This window comes from Astatotilapia calliptera, chromosome 19 (genome assembly GCF_964374335.1).
Source record: "Astatotilapia calliptera chromosome 19, fAstCal68.1, whole genome shotgun sequence".
In the NCBI taxonomy this organism is placed as follows: Eukaryota; Metazoa; Chordata; class Actinopteri; order Cichliformes; family Cichlidae; genus Astatotilapia; species Astatotilapia calliptera.
Genome location: NC_137440.1, coordinates 2,657,549 through 2,672,650, shown reverse-complemented (window position 1 = coordinate 2,672,650; position 15,102 = coordinate 2,657,549). Strand labels below are relative to the sequence as shown.

At 44.5% G+C, this 15,102-nt stretch overlaps 1 protein-coding gene across 2 annotated transcripts in view; it reads right to left on the bottom strand.

Annotated features, from left to right (window-relative positions):
- The window catches only part of gabrr2a (gamma-aminobutyric acid type A receptor subunit rho2a), a 64,390-nt gene extending 55,476 nt beyond the window's left edge, over positions 1-8,914 (bottom strand). Inside the window, exon 1 of one of the 2 annotated variants that reach the window (XM_026151955.2) lies at positions 8,371-8,914. In XM_026151955.2, coding sequence (XP_026007740.1) covers positions 8,371-8,492 — 122 coding nt within the window. In that variant the 5' untranslated portion in view covers positions 8,493-8,914. The remainder of the gene's footprint in view (positions 1-8,370) is intronic. The other variant, XM_026151959.2, reaches the window with a different exon arrangement.
- Positions 8,915-15,102: the final 6,188 nt, after the last annotated feature.

Genomic DNA, 15,102 nt, shown 5'->3' with positions numbered 1-15,102 from the left:
CCGCGAAAATGACGTCATTTCCGGTTTCGGGCAGGAAATGGCGGACATACGCGATAATTCACACTGACTTCTGTTTCACTGTTGGAAGTGTTACGAACAGCTGATCGGATCGGCAAAGCGTGTTTCTGGAATATTATGTTTTTGTTCCTGCAAGCGCTTTTTATGCAATTTTTGCAAAGCTTTATGTGGAAGGAAACCGTGACCGAGGACAAGCTGATGTCATAAGATGTAAGTACAACTCCTCTGGTTTCATATGCAAAAAAAAATTATTGCCCTAGCTTACAGGGCTCAGGGTTCTTCAGGGATTTAAAAATAGTTACACAAAACGGAGCGTGCAGCTCTGACCGGCTTTAAAGGGTTAACAATAACAATGTATTGAATAATGACTTTAAAAAATAATATAAAATAGTGTGCAACACCACTGAAGTTTTTTTTAACCTCTCTTTTCAACCAACGGCAGTCACTCTCCTCTCCAAATAACTTCCGCTTAGCTTTCCGAGCTTCCCTCGGGTCCTCTTAATCAGCGGTCTCCACCCTTTTTTGCGCCACGGATCGGTTTATGCCCGACAATATTTTCACGGACCGGCCTTTAAGGTGTTGCGGATAAATGAGGGAGGGGCTAATAATCGGCTCAGTCATTTTTAATGATCGTTGAAAGCCCAGATCGTAATCGTGATTAAAATTTGATTAATTGAGCAGCCCTAGTCCAGCCTAGAAGTAATAAATGCATGAACTAGTTTTTCAGCGCCACTCTGAGACAGGATATTTCTAATTTTAGAGATACTGCCCAGATGGAAGAAAGCAGTCCTACATACTTGTTAAATATGTGCGTTGAAGGACATGTCCTGGTCAAAAATGACTCCAAGGTTCCTCACAGTGTTACTGGAGGCCAAGGTAATGCCATCCAGAGTAAGAATCTGGTTAGATACCATATTTCTATTTCAGGGTCGACTACAATAACCTCAGTTTGATCTGAATTTAGAAGCAAAAAATTACAGGTCATCCAGATCTTTATGTCTTTAAGACATTCCTGCAGTTTAACTAATTGGTGTGTTATTTGGTTTCAGAGATAGATAAAGTTGTGTGTCATCTGCATAGCAGTGAAACTCTATGCTATGCCTTCTGATGATAGGCATCAACTCAACTTGCCATGTTTGTAGGAGGAGGAATGCTGCCTATAATTTCAAGAACACCATCCCCAGCCTCAAACACGAAGGTGGAAAATTATACTTTGGGGGTGTTTTTCTGCCACGGGGACAGGAAAACTGCACCGCATAAAAGGGAGGATGGATGGGGCCATGTACCATTACATCTTGGGTGAGAACTTCCTTCTTCAGCCAGGGCATTGAAAATGGGTCGTGGGTGGTGTATTCCAGCATGACAATGATCCAAAACACATGGCGAAGGCAACAATGAATTGGCTCAAGAAGAAGCATATCAAGGTCTTGGAGTGGCCTAGTCAGTCTCCAGACCTTAATCCAATAGAAAATCTGTGGAGGGAGCTAAAGGTTCGAGTTGTATATTGGGTTACATCAAGGAAAAGTCAGCTCAGAATAACATCTCTGAGCGAAAGTTGGATTACATCATGGAACAGCTCACTGCAGTCGTGAGTTCTCAGAATCGGCTCTCTGAGCACAAGAATGACAAGACCATGGACCGCAAGTTTGGTAGCTCGTGGTTCTCCAACGGGAGATTGAGAGACCAGTGTCGGAGTGTTAAAGAACAGCTTTGAAATTCTCATGAGCTGCTCGCATAAAAGAAAAATCAACAACATCAACAACATCAACATCAAATGCGGATACCCCCTCGGCGCCAGCTGTGGGCTCAAGGCTGGAGTCGAACAAAAACTCCCTGGTAACGACTGTGTTTAGACTGTTCTTCCCACTCTATGCAAGGCCACCTGGTTTGGCTGGAAGACTGTTTACTTAGCATGATAGGGCGGAGGACACTTTCTCAGCTGAACTATGGACACACACACACATACATTTACACTGATAAGCACTCACACATCCCCCCTTCCCTTCCAATGCCTTCGATGCTTGTTGCCTCCTGGGAACACGAGGCGGGTCTGGGCCTGCGCTGGAGAGTCGGCGCAGTGACAGGATGGCTGCTGTGTTGCCTGGGATTACTCCTTATCCCCTACCCAACCCTGTTGCTGGTCACGTGCTCTCTATAATGTTGTACTGTGGACATTTAAGTGCTTTCTGTGCAGAGGAGTTTTTTTGTTTCCTGTTCTCATGCTGTCCTCTATAGCCCAGCATGAGTAGAGGTCTCTTTTTTTCCTCTTGTACTTTCCCATTGTAGTGTATATTTCAGTGTTTTTTTTCTGTAATGCAACTGTTCTCTGACTTGTATTCCCATGTGATGTCTGTGTTGTGTGTGTATGGTCGGGGGGCGGGTTCATTCCACTGCAGGGCAACCTGCCACTGCATGTGGCGAATAAAATTTGAACTTGAACTTGCCAAACAACAGCCACGAAACATGGACTTGGAGAGGATGTGCAAAAAGGAATGGGGCAAAATTTCCCCTGAGATGTGTGAAAAACTTCTGGGCAAATACAAGACACATCTGACCTCTGTGACTGCCAACAAAAGTTTTGCCAACAAGTACTAAAGCACGTTTTGCAAAGGGAGCAAATACTTATTTCCATCATGAAAATGCAAATTAATTTATGACTTTTTTGAAATGCATTTTTCTGGATTTTTTTGTTATTGTTCTGTCTCTCACTGTTCAAATAAACTTACCAGCTGGGGTTCAAATAATTTTTTCCCTGACTGTACTTAGGAACAACATGCAAATAAAACTACATTAGGCCCAAACAACCGCCCAGTTTTAAACAAAACACTAATAACACAACAGTAGCAGAGAGGATGAGGCTGTCATGGTTTAAGATGGAGCCTGAGTCTGTCTACACACACACACACACACACACACTGGAAAGAGGTGGAGCCATTATAAAAACAGTGAGCTCAGGTGGAGTGAAAGAACGGCTGACAGCAGCCATCCCACTTTCTACTGCAGTGAAACCTGCAGCAAGCAGAGGTGACTCTAAACGTGGGATGGGATACTAGAGCTTATTTATTTTAAGGCTTTTATAGGGTTAACTAAGGGTTGGTTTCGTGGGGGGCTTGACCGGGGACTTTGGTCATAACCTGGATCTGGGTCATAACCAAGGGCTCTGATGGCTCTTGGGTGCTGTTTTTCTTTCAGCTGCGGGCAAGTTTGATTCCTGTCTGGGGCGTCTGTATCCAGTAAGGATCCTAGGCTAGACCCCCATGCTAACCAAGCCTGTGGCAGCCATGAGCGAGAGAGATAAATATGAAGTCATACTGGCTCGGATGTCGACCAGATCAACAAGCTCAGGTGTTGAGGAACCAGGGCACCCTGATGAGAAGTGAGCTACTGGAATACGAAGGCATCGGTGGGCAAGACATGAAAATAGGGTGCTGTTGGAATACTACTACACAAGTAACCCCAGCAAAAGGGGTTACATGAATAGGATGAGGGGACTATAGAATCTTTGATGCCCAACATCCACATTGACGGCAAATCAACTAGAAGCTCAGTGTTCCAGCATTCAGAGGAAGGGACTGCTCTCACAGCTAGAGATTGATGAGGTACAATACACATGCAACGGCAAGTGGGAGCCAGGATGACAGGGGGGAGATATCATCATGGAGCAATACTGGAAGAGCATATAGGAAAAGAACACAACCCACAACAGCAATGCTCAGTGGGTAGTGGATCTAAGAGGACACCACAGCAACCTCCCTGAACAAGGTCCAGTAACCATCACAGAGGCAGATATCAAGAAAGGGTCTCCAGTATGAAGAGTTGGACAGCACCAGGCCCCGATATGGTTCACGCCTACTGACAGAAGAAGCAGACTGCCACGAGCATCTGGCAGCATAAATGAACCAGCTGCTAGTCAATGAGACACACTCGGAATAGCTAAACAAAGGCCAGATAGTGTTGATCCCTAAGGACCCCCATAAGGGACCAGTCCCATCCAACTACCATCCAATAACCTGCCTCAGCACCACATGGAAGCTCCTGTCAGGCATCATAGCAGCTAAGATGAATAGGCATATGGCTCAAAACATGAGTGGGGCACAGAAAGGAATTGGCATCGGAATGTCATTTGGACTGGAGAAGTGTTGTTGGATGATAACAAAGAGAGGGAACATAGTCAGATCTGAGGGGATTGAACCGCCAGATGGCAACATTGCAGACACAGAGGACAGCTACAAGTAGCTTCTGACCCAAGTCCAGCACCCCAAAGCTGTATGCTAAGCGAAAGAAAGGAGGCTAGGGACTGGTGAGTGTCAGTACCACAGTCCAGGATGAGACAAACATCCAAGAATATATCAGCAAGATGGCTCCAACTGACTGTGCGCTCAATGAATGCTTCAGGCAGCAGAAACCCAATAAAGAAGAGGAAGACAAGGGATCTGCATGAGGTGGCAACATATTACAGGATCAGTGTCTCCACTGGTCTACGAGGGTGGGCCAATGACGCTGCCCCGTTTTGATCCGCTCTCCACCCAGTCATCAGAGGGTTTTAAGAAGGATGCTAGGCTCAAAGTCCGCCTGGCTCGTCTCCAGCTGGAAAAGGAGGAGCGTGAGAGAGAGTTCCAGCTGAGAAGGGAGTTAGAGCTTAGGCGTTTGGATGTGGAACTGGCTAGGGCTAGGGAGGTTGAGCTGAAGAAGGTGGAGGCGGAGACTAAGGTCAAGCTGCGACAGCTGAAACTCCAGCAGGCCTCCTCCCCTCCTGTGGCGGCTTCGCTGTCACAGACAGAGGTACAGTTTGATGTAGGAAGGAATAGTCGTCTGGTCCCTGTATTTCGTGACACTGAGGTGGAGATTTATTTTGAATCATTTGAGCGGATAGCAACAGCCTTGCGTTGGCCGCGGGATGCGTGGGCCATCCTGCTGTAGTGCAAGCTGGTGGGCAAGGCACAGGAAGTATGTTCCTCGTTGTCCGCTGAGTGCAGTTTGGATTACGACAAACTGAAAGGTGCTATCCTGCTAGGCTACGAACTAGTCCCCGAGGCTTATAGGCAGCGATTTCGGGGGTTGAAAAAGGTGCAGGGTCAATCCTTCCTGGATTTCGTGAGGGAAAAGAGTGTCCTCTTTGACCGATGGTGTATGGCCTGTAAAGCTGCAGACCTAGTTTCGGTACGGGAGCTAATTCTCATTGAGGAATTTAAAAATTGCATCTCCGAGCGGATGGCAGTATATCTGAATGAACAGAAAGTCTCCACTTTGCAGCAGGTCTCCACACTGGCTGACGAGTTCGCACTCGTCCATAAAGCCAGTATCATTAAGCAAGAGCGACACGACACACTAGCGAAGGCTAGCAGTGCTAGTGGTGAGCAAGGCACAAGGGGGGAGGTGCCTGTGCCTTGTCCCAGGTCAGACCGAAAATGTTTTTACTCTTTTAAATCTGGCCATTTAGTAGCAAATTGTAAGACCTACAAACAGAAACAGTCAGTCTCGAGGGCTAGGAGTGTGCCTGCTAACAAAGCTAATGCTGGCATGGTTTCAAGATCCAGAATAAAGCTCTGTTTCTTTTGCCACAAACCTGGCCACCTGATTGCTCACTGTTCAAAAGCCAACTCAAAGCAAAATCGATCTGCTTTCAAAAGAGTGAACTGTGGTTCACAAACAGACAAGGTTGCCAGTCATAGGCAACAATTGGGAGCATAATTGCTCAGTGGTGTCATTTGGTGAATGTCAGAGGTCGACTAATTCTGAGCTGCCACCTGTTGATCATCGTCCAGATGACCTACAGTGTGACAGATTGTGTGCGACACAACCATTCCAACCTGCACCTCTGGCTAACCAGCATGCCTTTCGCCATGACCCAGCGAAGAAGCGTCAGAGAAGTGTTGCTGTAAGGCCTTCTAGCTGCCTGACGGGTTCTCCATATGTGATGGCTCAAAAAACTTCTGGCTGTCACTTGGGACACTATGTTGAGGGACTTGAGCCAACCCCATTCAGTGTTTTCAACCCATCAAAAAGGTCTTGGCAGATTTGGCAGGGTATGCCTAACCATTATTATGGTGCATGGTAGGTGATAGATTTAAGATTTGTGTAGGACATTCTGTGACAAACCACTGGTTTGTATTTATGGGAGGGGGTCTTACAGCCCTAGCCAGGCCTCCTGAAACTGCCCTTGTGTGGGTGTGGTGTTTTTTCTCCGCCTCCTCCTCTCTCTGCCCCTGCCTTCTCTTTTAGGACACACCTGCTGCTCATCTGCCCTCGTTTACCACCAATTACCCTCAGAGGTGATACAAGCTGGAGAAGAGCAGTGTGGATGTGGGAGAGGCTTCTGGTGGATTTCCTCTGTGCTGGTCAGTGTGTGAGTCTGGTCTAGGTGTGGAAAAGGCCTGCTGTGTGTGTGACCAGCCCCACCGTGCGTGGCTCTTTGTGAGTAGCTCTTAACTGAGCAGTGGTTTCACTTAGGTGACGGCGGCCTCCATTATTTTGTTTGGCCTGCCTGGTTATTGCCAAGAGCAGCGTTGCTGTCTTTTTCTGTTGAAGCCTTATAGTTGTTTTCTTTGTTGAAGTGGTCACCATCTCATTGGGTTGGCTTGTCTGATTTATCATTAAAGCAGCGTTGCTGTCTCTTTTTGTTGTTATTGTTTATATGAATATTGAGGTAATTGATTATAATAAAGATATTTTGTGTTAAATACCTCTGCCTGGCGTTCTTTTCATTTCAACCCAGACCCAACTGTTACTGTCCCCCACCCTCTTCGCCTAGCTTTCATGTGGGGACGTAACACATCATGAAAGGATAGACCCCTGCATGGTATGTACCACTGGCAGATAGAGGAAGTGGCTGATATCCAGAAGTCCTACCAGTGGCTGGACAAAGCTGGACTGAAAGACAGCAAAGAGGCACTAATCATGGCCATTGATAGATCGGATGGCTGTGGCTCAGGAGCTAGAGCAGGTCATCTGCTAGTTGGAATATTGGTGGTTTGATTCCTGCTCCAGTCTACATGCCAACGTGTCTTCGGGCAAGCTACCAAAACCCCCAAGTTGCTCTCAGATAGAATATAAATGGTAAATGGACTGGTTCTTATATAGCGCTTTTCTACTCTCACTGAGCGCACTCAACTCGTGCATTCACCCAATCATACCCATTGCTCACACAAGCACTTTATCTAAGGTTTTTAGTGCTTCTATCCAACATTCACTTGCATTCACACTCCAATGGATGCATCGGAGAGCAACATGGGGTTACACGCCAAGGATATTTGGTATGTAGACTGGAGGAGCCTGGGATCGAACCACCAATCGTCCGGTGAGTAGGTGACCTGCTCTACCACCTGAGCTACAGCCACCCCACAATGTCTGTGAATGCTATACAGAAAGCACTCAGGCATAGAAAAAGATGCTTGTATTAATGGATGTAATATATATAAAGCACATAATGGAATAACGAATGGTCAAGCAAGGCAAAAAGCAGGACATAAGAACCAGTCCAATTTCAATATTGTCATGTATTTTATTCAACTAGGATCTCTGCATTGGCTTTTAGCATCTGTATAAAACTCTGTTTTGGTTATATTTTTGCTGAAATATAGAAAATGTTAAAGTATTGTAAATTATTTCCTGCAACCATATATCAATATCACACCATGTGCACTATATTACTTCTGCTCTTACACCACTTCTCATTAACACAGAAGTCTGTTTGCTGTTTTATGCAATTCAACAAGTTACAGATGCTTTTCTTCTTTAGAGGTCTCTGACGACCTCTCAGTGCATCCTTGAACAAGTCTCTAATTCTGAAATTTCTATTAAGAGCATTATTCAGCGAACACACGTTTGGTAGCGCACTTTGACAGTCAGCGCAGTCCATAGATTGCTGTTAAGCCATATATAAGAATAAATAGTCATAAATAATCAAAATAACCAGTACAATGATTAATAATCATAAGCAGGAGATATAATCACACTGACATTCAGCTCTGACCACACCTTATTGATGCAGTGCACAAAGTTCAGGGATTTTAAAAAACACTATTTACATCTAAAATAAATCAACGACAAAACCTTTAATTTCAACTCAAACGCCTCTACACCATTTTGATCAACACCATTCTTTGCTAAACAATTTCAACTGATTTTAGGTAGAGCAGCTGTGGTTAATGTCGCCTTAGATTAAATATTTCTAACATCACACGCCATCCATTAATCTTTAGCATCTACATTAACCATCATATCTAATGTAAGATAACTAACACATTTGTTTGTGACATAAACAGTTTTGTTAAACGTATAATTTACTAAGATGAGTCACCCACATTTCCACGTGTTAATCGTGCTTTGATTGTCTCTGTATTTTTCACTTACGTGCCATGCTTTGGGGTCTCCCCAGTACCGGCCCACCTTCGCACCCGGTGAACGTGCTTATAACATTCCCCGGTAATGGCAAAATATAGAAATAAAATCAGAGATTTGGTCAAATAACGCATCTTGACTGCGTGAATCTACCGGCGAGTCCCTTAAAAGTCCTTTTCAGACGGTTCATTACAGCAGGAATCAGTCGGTTGCTCATGGTTGTCAGCAGAGGATGGACGTTGTCTCGCTCATGGCATCACACTCTGCCTCACGAGGCAGCTGGAGAGGAACGTGTCTGTGTGTGATCCTGCACTCTGCCTGCACTTATTTCCCGCGAGCGAGAGAGCGCGAGAGGAACATCTGCAGCCTGCATGCACCGAGAGGAAACACACACATACAAGTAAGACTGCCACTGTGAGGACTGACAGATAATGAATTCCCTGTATCTATGCTAACTCCAACCTTAAACATTACTTTCTGCCGTTCTTAAAAGGTCCACCACAAACGTCAAGATGGTTCTCACAAAGACAGTTCGCGCGCGCGCGCGCGCACACACACACACAGAGCGAGAGAGAGATTATGCTGCTTGGTATGACACAAGAGAGCCAGATTATAACCCCCTCTAAATAAAAAATAAATAAAAACCTCATCACAGGAATCACGTTTCACCCAGCTCAGAGGCATGTTGGAACATTTTAAATGCAACCATTCAATGCAGCGCTGGCTGAAGCATTTCTGGGGATCTGGGCAGAAATATCCACCAAGTCACATGATATCTTATGTTGGTGTGATTTGCAGCTGTACTTAGCAGGAGACCATTTATACCCATATGGAAAAGATATATATAAATCTTATAAAGTTTGTATCTGCCTTGTGTGAAACTTGTATGAAAAGCATATAAGAGTGAAAACAGATATAAGATCCCTTGAAAAATTATATGAAACTTGTATGTTTTGGATACTTCCTAAAACAATATATGAAAGTAATGAGAAAGTGGCCACTTTCATGAGTAAATCATGTAAGCTTTTACTATTTCTTTTCCATATGGGTATGCTGCACATGGAGCTCCATCAAAATTCTACTCCTATGACAAAGCCAACATATATTTGTATGAATAATAGTAAACAGTATGTCTTTAGGACCAATCATACATACAAAAAATAGACTAACAAATCAGTACTGATAAGTACACTTATTTTAGGCTCTCACGTGGGATTGGCTCTCTCTGCCTTAGAGCATCACTTCCTGTTCCTGTTACAACACACAGTGGTGTTTTTTAAGGAAAAACTCACAGATAACATCTTATTTCATTGTGTGATCGTCACATGCTTTATCCAAAGTGCATTCTCTCCTGAATCACCCACTAGTTGTTTCACAGTATTTATCACTGTGTCTTTAGAGATTTGTCAGCTTAGTTTAGTTTGTAGCCGACTCGCTAGCAGCATGGCTTCTTCACCTGTCCCTCCTGCACTGTCCTGCTTCTTAGTGTGTCATATGTTTAGCTACTCATTGGCCTCCTTTAATAATAATGATATTTGTCATAAATGCAGCCTGTTTACAACTCTGTAGTCCAGGAATGCTGAACTGGAGACCTGGCTCCACGCCACTGTAGCTAACAAGGCCCCTATAGATGGTACGGCTGCATGTAGCATAGCCACCATTAGTTCTCACCCAGCAGGTTGTCCCAAGCGGCTGGTAAACAGGATTGTTGGGTGACAGTCAGGAGGAAGCATAGTCCTAAACAGAAGCCCCTGGTACGCCACCAACATGGCTTGAATCATTTTTACCCACTAAGCGGAACAAACTCTGGATTATTGGCGATTCTAATTTGAGACGTGATTCTACAGATACTAGCAACCACAGTCAATTGTCTTCCAGGGACCAGAGCAGGCGACACTGAGGGAACCCGGTAACTGCTTGTTAAAAATAAATGTAACTTCTGTAAAATTATAATCCGCCTCATCAGTAATGACACCTGGTTAAATCAATTATTAATTATTAAAATTATTAATTTTAGAGGTCACTAAAATTAATAATAAACCGGTGTGTAATTTATTATTATTATTGGGGTCCCCGCCCTTGGCCCACATACCTGCTCTGATTGCCACCACCTGCTGCTGATTAGTCCTGTCTCCTCACCCACTATTTGAGTCTGTGGCTCAGAGCGTCTCATTATTGGATCACTGAACACTGTGAGTTTGTGCAGCCCTGGCACGTTGTGTATTTCTGGCTCATATTAATACTTGTTTCTGTATATACATTCCCCGGACTTGTCTGTGAACCTTTCCGTGGATCCCTGAGTGCAGCAGTGTGAACTGGCTTGAGAGGAGCGAAAGTGTGAGTGGCAGAAGAGGAGCGTGTGTGAGCAGAGGAAGTGTGGAAATATGACTGCTGAAGGAGATGTATGTGGATTCATACAAGAAACACTGGTTCTCTCTCCCAGTTTAAATCCCAACTCAAAACCGATCTGTTCAAATCCGCATATTCATTGTGAACCTATTGTTTGTTTATTTCATCTTGTGCTTTTTTGTTTTTATTCTTTATTTTGTCATTCTATTATGGATTTTATTCTATTCTTAAGTGTTTTAATACAATGTGCGTGAGACAGTGGCTATACACAACACTGGGTGAAACAACTACACACTTGAACACTAAGGGGCAGGGCTATATACAGGGAAGCGACAATACAAAACCCGAAATACTACGACGTACCTGTCATGATCCAGAGTCTGTGACTCCGTGTTTATGTTTCAGTTTATTATTATTCTGTGGTTTTGGTTACCTTGGGTGTTTGTACTCTTCTGTTTCATGGTTCATGCTCTTATGTTCTGTGTCCCCCGGTCTGTGTTAAGGTTGTGTGTTATGTCATTACGTGTATGTGTTTCCTGTTTTACTTTGAAGATCCGTGTCTGATCTCAGTGTGTTCAGTTTACTTTTCCCCTGTCTCGTCAGGTCGGATTACTCCCAGCTGTGCCCTCCTTTTGTGTCTCATTCCCTCATTATCCTTCTGTGTATTCAAACCTCGTGTCTGCCTCTGTTAGTTGCTGGTTCGTCTGTGTTGTTCCCCTCGGTCTCCCTGCGTCTCTTTCCTCCGTCCCTGCATCTTCGTTCTGGTTTGTTTTATTAGTTTTGCCCAGTTTAGGTTTTCCAGTTTCATATTCACCCGCCACTTCTGTTTGTATCTACTCTGTTCAATAAATACTCACCTGCACCAGAGCTGCTGCATTTTGGGTCCTTTCTACAAACTTCACACGTCTGCCACACCGGATGTGACAGTACCCTCCAGTTGTAAGCAAGAATGTGTGAGCAGAACACAGACAGTATTAACACTAGGGCTAATAGCAAAAAATACATATTTTTGTATATATCACCTGAATCACCTGTTGAGAGGAAAAAAGAGAGAAAACAAGCAAACAAAAACAGCAATATAATAAACAACACCATCACGATGTATAGCAATAAATATTAAACATTATTGTGCAGCACGTAATATTGCATGTGTGGGTGATTGTGGTGGAGCGGGAAGAGGGAGGCAGCTGGAGATGGGGAGGGAAGGAAGGAAGGGAGAGGCAAGTGGCCCCTCCCTGGGGCCAGCTCCCCCGCTGACTCCAGTAGGCACCCCCCATACTCTGCAACCCACCAGGGCAAGGGGGCCTAGGCCCATCCGGACCGGGGCCCAGTTCAGCAGCGCCGCCCGGCCCCACAGAGCCCACGCGACCCCACCACAGAGAAAACTACACCCACCCCGTCATCCACTCATCTTCCAGACTACACAAGACAATAGAGACCCAGGCTGAGTTCTTTCTCCACTAGGAGGAGGTAAGTTCAGAGAAGGTCCGTGTGAGTAGTGGCAGTTTGGCCTGAGAGGCCTTACTTGGTGAGTAAGGAGGTAGGCAGGCGGAGTGACTGAGTGTATTCAAACCATAGCGAAGGTGGGGAAGGATGCAGTGAAGTCCAGCGACCGGGTGAAGAGTAACTGCAAACGATGAAATGAATATTCCGGAAGTGCAACTGGACACAGGAGAAAAACAAGTTCAGTAGCAACATGAGCATACAACTAGACAAGAAAATGGGCCGACACTAAAACTGGTTAGCAGACGTTCTGACGAAGAGTTGTTGTCACAGCTGGACTTAAATGCTGCAGCGCTAATTAGCTCCAGGTGCGCTCCTAAAGAGATGATTCTGACTCCGGCCCGAGGACGAGGAGTAAGACTGGAAAAACACTGGCCATGACAGTTAAGTGTCCTTGTGTGTCTTGAAAGGTGCTTTTAAATAAAATGTACTATTATTATAAATTTTAAATAGAATGTATTATTCTGGGCAGCCCAATTTTCGTAGCTAGGTGCTATAGTTAAAGAGTTTCTTTTAAACTGGTCTTCCGCTGGGTGTGGAGAAGCGTTTACGCTCAGCCATTGTTTTGAGTGCACACGCCAAGGGGCTTCCACGCATTTATACAGCTGTATTTCGCATATGACTATGAAAGGCGGAAGAGGAAGTAGTTCCATCCAATTTAGACTGTCCGAATGATATACAGGGTGGGCCATTTATATGGCTACACCGTAATAAAATGGGAATGGTTGGTGATATTAAAGTCCTGTTTGTGGCACATTAGTATATGTGAGGGGGCAAACTCCTCAAGATGGGCGGTGACCATGGTGGCCATTTAGGAGTCGGCCATCTTGGATACAACTTTTGTTTTTTCAATAGGAAGAGGGTCATGTGACACATCAAACACATCAAAGAGCTCACAGCGTAGCACTCGCCGCATGTCACTGGAGAGTGGCATTAGTCGAACATCCCTTCAGCGGATATTAGCTACTCACAAATGGCACCCTTACAAACTCCAGCTACTGCAGCATCTCAACGAGGATGACCCAGATCGGCGCACAGAATTTGCAGAATGGGCAAAACAAAAATTGGAACAGGACCCTCAGTTCACGCAGAAGATTTTGTTCAGTGATGAGGCAAACTTTTATGTGAACGGTGACGTTAACAAACAAAACCACCACTATTGGTCTGACACTAACCCACATTGGATGGATCCCTCCAAGACTGTTGGAACAACAAAAGTGATGGTTTGGTGTGGTATATGGGGTACAATGAAAGTGGGTCCATTCTTCATCAATGGAAACCTCAAGGCCACTGGATATTTGAAATTACTACATGATGTGTTTCCCTCTTTATGCACTGAAGCTGGCACGTTCCCTGAGTTTTTCCAGCAAGATGGTGCACCACCACATTATGGGTGCAGGTCCGAGCATTCCTAGATGAACAGTTTCCTGGAAAGTGGATTGGTCGTCGTGGGCCAGTTGAATGGCCCCCAAGGTCTCCCGATCTGACCCCCTTAGACTTTTATCTTTGGGGTCATCTGAAGGCAATTGTCTGTGGTGTGAAGATACGAGATGTGCAGCACCTGAAACTACGGATACTGGATGCCTGTGCTGGCATAAATCCTGTGGTGTTGCTATCAGTGTGTGAAGAGTGGGAGAAAATTGAAACTTGTAAATAACTCATGAAAGAATAAAGTTACGTTGAAACCAAGCACACCATTATTTTTCTTGTGAGATTACCAATAAGTTCGATGTGTCACATGGCCCTCTTCCTATTGAAAAAAACAAAAGTTGTAAAAGTTGGTCACTATGGTCACCACCCATCTTGAGGAGTTTGCCCCCTCACACCAACCATTCCCATTTTATTATGGTGTATCCATAGAAATGGCCCACCCTGTAGTTTCCTTCCCTGTGTTCCTGTTAATGATAAACTACAAATTTACCCCGATAAATGGTTTCAGTCATTATGCAAATGTACAGTTTCTAAGATTTGGGAAACCTGCAGTCAGCTGAGACTGAAGAAGTCACTTGGATGAGTGACGAAACGTTTCTCCCACTGAAAATGCTACGTCCAGATGAACAGAGTCAATTTTTGGATATCCATTTCATCATTTGACGTGGGCTGCTGGACTAAAGGTTTGATACAGCCAAAGAAATCATTTGAATTCCAAATTTAAATTAAAGTGCCTTTTCACAGATTTTCTTTAAATAAAAGTAAGATTGGAGAGCTTTGATCATCAAATGTCGAAATATTAAGTGGAAGTTTAATTACACTGCAGAGGTTCTTGTCCATGCATTTGTGTCTTCCTGCATTGATTATTGCGACGCTTTTCTTTCTGACCTACCAAAGAAAAGTTTTAGAGGTCTACAGATGGTGCAAAATGCAGCTGCTCGCATTTTAACAAGAACTGGGAAATTTGAGCACATTAGCCCTGTTCTGAGATCTCTGCATTGGCTACCTTGTCAGGTTCGAGCAGATTTTAAGGTCCTGCTGCTCACCTACAAGGCTTTAAATGTATGAATATATAGCAATGGTGAAATTTAACTTCATTGACAAAACAATTAGTTTACTCAATAAAAACTGAAGGTGCCATGGTCCTGTGACCCAGCATTTACGTTTTTGGACCTTTTTTGACCTTTTTCAGGGCCTGCAGCCTTAAAGTACGCATTTCAAGGCCGATTACGTCACAGCGGCGTGCCGAAGGCTGTCCCAATTCAAAGGCTGCTCGAAATGTGGCCCTCAAATGCGTCCTTCATATCCCTGAATTTTAAGGCTGTGGCGGTGTAGACTTCGTGGCCCAACATATCCCAGAATCCATAGCGCGGCGGTGGGTGTGGATAATTTTGCCGAAAAAAAACGGCGGATGAGGGGCGGCCGAAGAGTAAACTTTAAGTAAGTACTGAATATTATGTC